The 7,013-nt window shown below is 33.8% G+C and overlaps 1 protein-coding gene across 1 annotated transcript; it reads right to left on the reverse strand.

Moving 5' to 3' along the window:
• Positions 1-849: 849 nt before the first annotated feature.
• CycH (cyclin H) lies at positions 850-6,408 on the reverse strand. Its single transcript, XM_085956762.1, has one exon. The coding sequence runs from the start codon at positions 6,250-6,252 to the stop codon at positions 5,260-5,262; it is 993 nt and encodes a 330-aa protein (XP_085812888.1). The 5' UTR covers positions 6,253-6,408; the 3' UTR covers positions 850-5,259.
• Between the last annotated feature and the right edge of the window lie 605 nt (positions 6,409-7,013).

Here is a 7,013-nt window from a genome sequence, read left to right on the forward strand (position 1 = left end):
GGGGGTACCAAATTGGAAAGCGGCCACACTGGATAGGGACAGGTGAAGGGAGCTGTTGGAGGAGGCCAGGACCCACACCGGGTTGTCGCGCCCCTGATGATAATGATGATTAGTTTTTCAAAATCAATTAAATCCTGCCTAAACCAAACCATAATAGTTTTGGTAAACTTTGGGCGATCCGACAAAATTGTGCACACTTTTTCAATCATACTTATTTGTTTTAGTTGAATTAAGAATACGTCATATTACAGATGGTGTTGGTTAGTTTTAGAATACTGATAACTGCTCTCGGTTTTTTCATTGACGCTCATTTAATATTGGTGTATTGCATACACTATTGCACGTGGTTCATTTTTGTAGGACACTCGCACATTCAAAACCCTGCGTCGAAATTTACTGTATTGGTATTATAGCCTATCGGAATTCTATTTATCATCTGTTCTGTGGTGATACACCATTCCAAACAATATCTGAACAGAAAAATGGGTGCATTTACCAAAAATAAGGTTATAGATATCTGACAAAAATTTGTCAAAATCGCCCATATTGTGATGTTCACTTAGGTACATACAATATGTACATATTTACAATACGAACATTTGGCATTGGAATACAAAAACATTGTGTAGTGTAGAGGCAGGTAGGGTTCATTTTCTCATCACTTTCATTTGTATTTATCCATTTTATTACAAAAGAATAAAAAAATGAGATTATTCTACCAGAGTACATCTTTAAGACAGACTAAAATTTAGTACCTAGTCATTTAATTTTTCATACACTTTATCCATTTAAAAATGGGTATCATGTCAATATAGAAAACTATAATAAATAATACACAGATTTAAAAAATAAAAAAGGATTTATTTTGTTTACAACCTACAAGATTAATGGTAAAAGAATCAAAAACGGAAAATGAACTGAAAACATCATAACCAAATGATTCAAAGATGTACATTCGTTATACCTGAAGAAGAGTGATTTGTGAAGTTTCCATGTTTCCATGTTTCATTGTTCATATAAATTCTTTCCTAAGAAAACAAACTTTTTTTATAGACATTATGTTGTTAATTTTAACTGCTCCCTGAGGATGTTCCTAGGCAAAAGTTTTTGCTTATGAGAAGTCAGCTATTCGCTCAATATATTACGTCCATGCTCTAGATTTACCAGATGCGGGATTCAAACCTGCAATCCACAGATTTAGACACAGGTTGTCTACCACGATTCCATCACGGGTGTTTTAGATTTACTAAGATGTCCACAGTGCACGATCAATTGCAGCACATTATTTTGTCTATGCAAATAATGATAAGTAGGTACATGATTTATGAAGCATACAATATCATAACACAAGACTAGTGAATTGCAACTAAGCCACCAGTCATCGCCATTGATTTACCATAATATAGGATACGTTGTTAGCTAAATTCACATAGGTATAAAGGTTACACAATTTCTGACAGTCCGTAAGGTAATCGGAACCGTTCATTGGTCAGCCTAATGTTACTAGGCAGTATGCAGCGGATGAAGTGTTGGCTGATTAGTATGGAGCGGTTTTAAGCAAAATAGATTTTATATTGCTATGATGCAGATGAGCACAAACTGAATGTGGACAATTTTCATTAATGGCGAGTATCTGCATGAGAAAAACTAAAAAATGAAACCTCATTGGTCCATTAATTAATATTAACTTATAAAATTCACCTTACAGGAAATATATATATATTTTTAAATATTACCAATGCACTTGAATTCTCATACAAATAATAACAAGCACCATCCTGATACAAATAATAACAAGCACCACCCTGATACAAATTTCCCTCAATCAGCCACAGACAGAACATCGAAAAGTGTCAATAGCTTTAAATACCTAAGGGTCATCACTTTTCACAGAGAGTTTGTTATATGAACGGGTATCGCTAAAGCAACATTCAACTCCCTATGGAATGTCTGGGAAGAATAATTTTACTTAGTAAGAACCAAATGCTGCCTGTTCAAGTCACAATAATGGCACCTGACGAAGGCTCAGAGCAACGGTATGCTAAGATTCGAGAATAATTAATGCATGGTGGTATGCTATATCAGAAATGAGGAGATAAGAGAATAGACCGTCCAATAATTTCAACAAATGATCCAGGAAGACGCAGCATAGTATCTATATCAGCTATCAAAATTCATAACGTAATAGGGGTCTAGAGAAAACATGTTTTGAAATTTATGAAAGAAGCCCTTCGATTTTTGTATTTAAATTATTAAATAAAAAAAGAATTTTTCAATATTTGCAAGGTTTTATGGCACTCACTTATTATCAATATGCTGGCATTTAATTAATATTGTAAGGGAATTAATGGATTCCCACATTAAAACATACTATATACGAGTGGTGAAAGGTGGATGTAGGCTGTTAAGAACCGATTAAACAGTGCACACTAAACTTTGTCAGTCATACGTATTTATTTTCATTGAACTAAGACCACAAATTGTAGATAGTGCTGGTTAGTTTTTAAAATACAATTAAACCCTGTCTAAACCAAGACGTAATAGATAATAGTAAAAAAATATTCATTGATCTATTATGGTTTGGTTTATGCAGGGCTTAATAAATTTTAAAAAACTAACCAACACCATCTGTAATATGTATTCTTAATTCAACGAAAACAAATAAGAGTGACTGAAAAAGTGTATACAAACTATTTTTGGCGGATGGGCCATAGCATACCTATTATGGTTTGGTTAGGCAGGGTTTAATTGAAATTTAAAAACTAATCAGCACCATCTACAAACTGTATTCTTAGTTTAATGAAAACAAATAAATATGACTGAAGAAACTTTAGTGCACACTATTTATTGAATCTTAACAGCCTACCTCCACCCTTCGCCAATTGCTATATACATATTTGATTAGGAACCTGGGTATAATTAATATTTCAATAATTATAAACGAATAATAGGTATATGTCATTAGTAATATTATTTAATTCAAGAAGAAATTTCCAAAGAACTGGGTACTTAGCTACCGTGGATAAATTATAAAGATATATGCCACCTTATAATCATTATTTAAATATATTTAAATAAAACTAATACAATATAAATGAAGATATACCTTTAGATAATTAAAATAGCATGTACAACATTTTTATTAAGCATATAAAAACAATATTCGCTGGTTGGATCGAGCTGCCAGTGACTGCCGTATTCCGGGGGTACCGAATTGGAAAGCGGCCACACTGGATAGGGACAGGCGGAAGGAGCTGTTGGAGGAGGCCAAGACCCACACCGGGTTGTCGTGCCCCTGATGATGATATAAAAACAATATACTTAGATGCATTTGCATATCAATGTGGTGTGGCTATAATCCAACAAGAATTCCACAATCCAAGTTCAAAACCTAGTTAACAAGGTTTTGACATATTTTTTTTGTTGTTTTGTGTGATAGATTTGCAAACAGTGGCAAGACGTAGCTGCTAAGTTTTTGAATGTTTAATATATCGAATTTAAAAATATACAGGCATGTGCATTAGGAAATGTGTATTTAAAAATAAAATAAAATGCTTTTATGAAAAAATATCCATTGTTAGGGTTTAATTTTGTACAGATAGTATACGCCACATGAGGACATACATATTGGACAAAGGACACAGAAAGAATATATTATATAAAGATATAACTAGGTTGTATATTAAATTTAACGCGCAAATTTAATATTATGCAAAACTGCATAAATTGTATTCAGTCTTTTAAACATGTAATATCAATGAAACTTGACAATCAGGCCGGTGCCATTCAATGCATTACACATTATGCGATTCACCGTAATCAGTTTATAATTATGACATAATGAAATTCAATGTTGACAAAATTACTGATAATGAGAAAAGAAGTTTTAGAGTGCAATGTAAGAAACAGAAACCCAACACACCTCAGTAAGCAGGTAATTATTCCTAAGTTACGGTATGTTGTTAGGATTTTACTTGATTATAAACATTTCGAATGAATAAGTGCATGGCACAATGATACATTAGTTTGCAACGAATGCTGCCGGCCTAATTGACAAGTACTTGTACTCTTGACAATAAAAAGGAGATTAATTCAATTACTTACTTACATACAAATATCAAAATACAGTATTTTTATACATTACAACAACTTACTGTAATCAAATTACAAGAAACAACGCAATCTCCACCGACCGTCTGTCCTGATTGTCATAAAAATGTGATTTTAAATCAGCTTGTAAGGTCTGGACCAGTGGTTCTCAAGTGAAAATTAACTGTGGCCGCACAATTTACATTGACAGTTCTATGGAAATTTCTGGTGGCCACACCAAATTTCACTTGTGTTGTGATTGAAAAAATTAAAGCTAAATTTGATTTACTAAAACAATTTATTTATAGACAAGTCCAATTAATAAAAGACATTTGAATATTTTAGAACATATCTATTTATTTAAAAATAATGCAAATGGAAATTCCTCAATACTCCTTTTTTCCAATGAGAGCCGCATGGCTGCTTTTAAGTTTACATCTGTCAACTGGCTTGAATATTTGTTTTTATGAAGTGCATTACACTGCATGATCTTTCACAGTATACAGTAGTAGAAAAACTGATAATATTAATTAAGCAATTGTTGCCAATTCTTTGAATTGACTTGATTATTGGTCAACGTATAACTTCGACCAAAATTTTTCAACCGTGGTATTATTAAAATGGTTTTTAAGTACTTGGTCATGACTCATTTTCAATAATGCATATTTAACGTTAGCCTAGTTAATTAAATTAAATACTGATAATGATGTTGGTGGCCGCACATGAAAACCACTGGTTTAGACCGAGTTACAAAATGTTGTATTCTTGCCAGACCCGATTCGCTCCAGATACAGTGCCACTAGAGCAGAATCAGTTATGTTGATACCTGTTCGGGACTTCATAATTGTCGCTTGGACAATATTCATAGTTTAAACAGAGAGAAATAATATAAGTAAAGCACAAATTCAGTCAATACAATCAGTAATTTGTCACCTGTTCAAACACAATTTCCGATAGTTCACAGTGACATCTTAAATAAAGAATTACTGTATGGTTTGGCCACCAAGCTACACAAGCAACACAAATGTATGTATAATCCAATCGGAACAATTATCGAACGATCCAATAGGTATCTGAATCATGTAATAATTATTTATGATTGACGATTGCTCATGACAGTCGGTGTGAATCTGCAGGTCGTTGAATGTTCATGTAATTTATCCATTACATTTATATAGAAGAGTCCCAAAATGGCGGAGGAGACGGAATTTGTAAAAGACCAGAGACACCATCCATTGAAGAGTTCATTATAGGTAAGCCATCATCTTCTGCATCCAAGGCCTCACGTAATCTTTGCTTAAATATTTCACTATCAGGATTGTTTTCTTGATTACGACACTTGTCTAATTTCTTTTCTAGCACCTTAATTCTATCTTTAGGCAGTGATTCCACTGCTTTCACCATCGATCGAATCTTTCTGACTGCTTCAATGAGCGCTGCCAGTCTCTCTCTTCCTGCATCCTTGAATAAGGTTTCCGTGACATAGCTATCGAGATTTTCTTGCTCCTTACTCGCAGCATGCAATACAGCAGCTAATGCTATTTGCGCCGGAGCATAAAGAAGACAAGCATCTGTCAAGAAAGTTTTTTCCAAAAACTCATCAATTCCAAGTCGCAATCTTTCGGGGTTAGACAAAGAACAACGAGTTTTTATATCAATTAAAAATCCTTCAATCGGTCTAAACGGATTGTGAACCGTTAAATGATAATTCAGTTGCTGCATTAACAGCAACTCATTGTTTAATATTATATCAGAAGCCTTTTCCCTATCTCCTTTTATGTTCGCTACAAACTGACTCATGGACACGTTAAACTCCTCAACTTTGCAGGAAAGATAAACACAAGTTGCAAGTATCTCCTTGGGATGATAATCCATGGCGGAGTTGTGAAGATAGAATCTTTTGAAATAATGGAACGCTGTACCGATAACGCATTTCGGCATCGGCGGATTAAATCGCTTGCAAAACTCTTTTAAATGAAGTTCATATTGTTTGAAGAGCAGTCTTTCTTCTTCGGCTGACAGAAATACTAGATATTTTGTATTCTCATCCAAGTGGGATCCGTGTTTGTTTACATATTCAACATTGTGCTTCTCTCGCAGTTTCACTAAATCCAACTCGTCTTCATAAGTCCAAAACTTTTTTTGAGAACTGACAGGAAACATGACAACCCGTGATACGATCTTATGAAACAAAATAACTTTATGATACTATTTCTTGTTGGTAAACTATTTGTTTAATATAATTATTACGAGAAGCTGATTTAACGAACTTTTCTTTTATAAATAACCTGTCATCTGTCAAATCAAACGTGCATTCAAAAAAGCTGTCTTGGTCATAGATAACTGAGATTTCTCTTCAGTGTTGCCATCTTTTTGTCACCAAATAGTACAATGCGAAATCTTACGGTGATAGGCGGCGGGTCGGTACTTTTATATTATTATTTATATCATCATCATCAGCCTGAATCTATCCACTGCTGGATGAAGGCCTCTTCAAGCTGCTTCCACTTCTCTCGGTTCAGTGCATTGCGTTGCCACGTACTTCCTCAGAACTTTATCATTTCATCGATCTAGTGGCCTCTAGGTCTACCTTGCGAACGTTTTGTACTTCTTGGATACCACTGGATGACTAGATTTGTCCAACGATTGTCTCTTCTTCGAGCTATGTGTCCAGCCCGTCTCCATTTAAGGCTTTTAATAAACTCTATTACATCACAAACCCTGTCTGCTTCCTTATCTACTTTATTATTATTTATTTACTTTACTTACATTATTATTTATATACGAGCCTGAAAAAATCTGTTTTGTTTTTTACCTTAAAAAGACTTTTTTACTTTGACTAATATGCTGCCAGAGAAATCTGACAATTAAAAAGTGTTGTCTATCTATAAGATTAGTCTATGATTTATAATTATTTATTTATT

Source organism: Rhyacophila brunnea, unplaced genomic scaffold (assembly GCF_057557595.1).
Source record: "Rhyacophila brunnea isolate RB1 unplaced genomic scaffold, BYU_Rbru_1.0 scaffold_6, whole genome shotgun sequence".
Lineage (NCBI taxonomy): Eukaryota > Metazoa > Arthropoda > Insecta > Trichoptera > Rhyacophilidae > Rhyacophila > Rhyacophila brunnea.

Excerpts from the sequence above, each read along its gene's own strand:
- CycH (XM_085956762.1), bottom strand. The coding sequence starts at position 6,252 with ATGTTTCCTGTCAGTTCTCAAAAAAAGTTTTGGACTTATGAAGACGAG.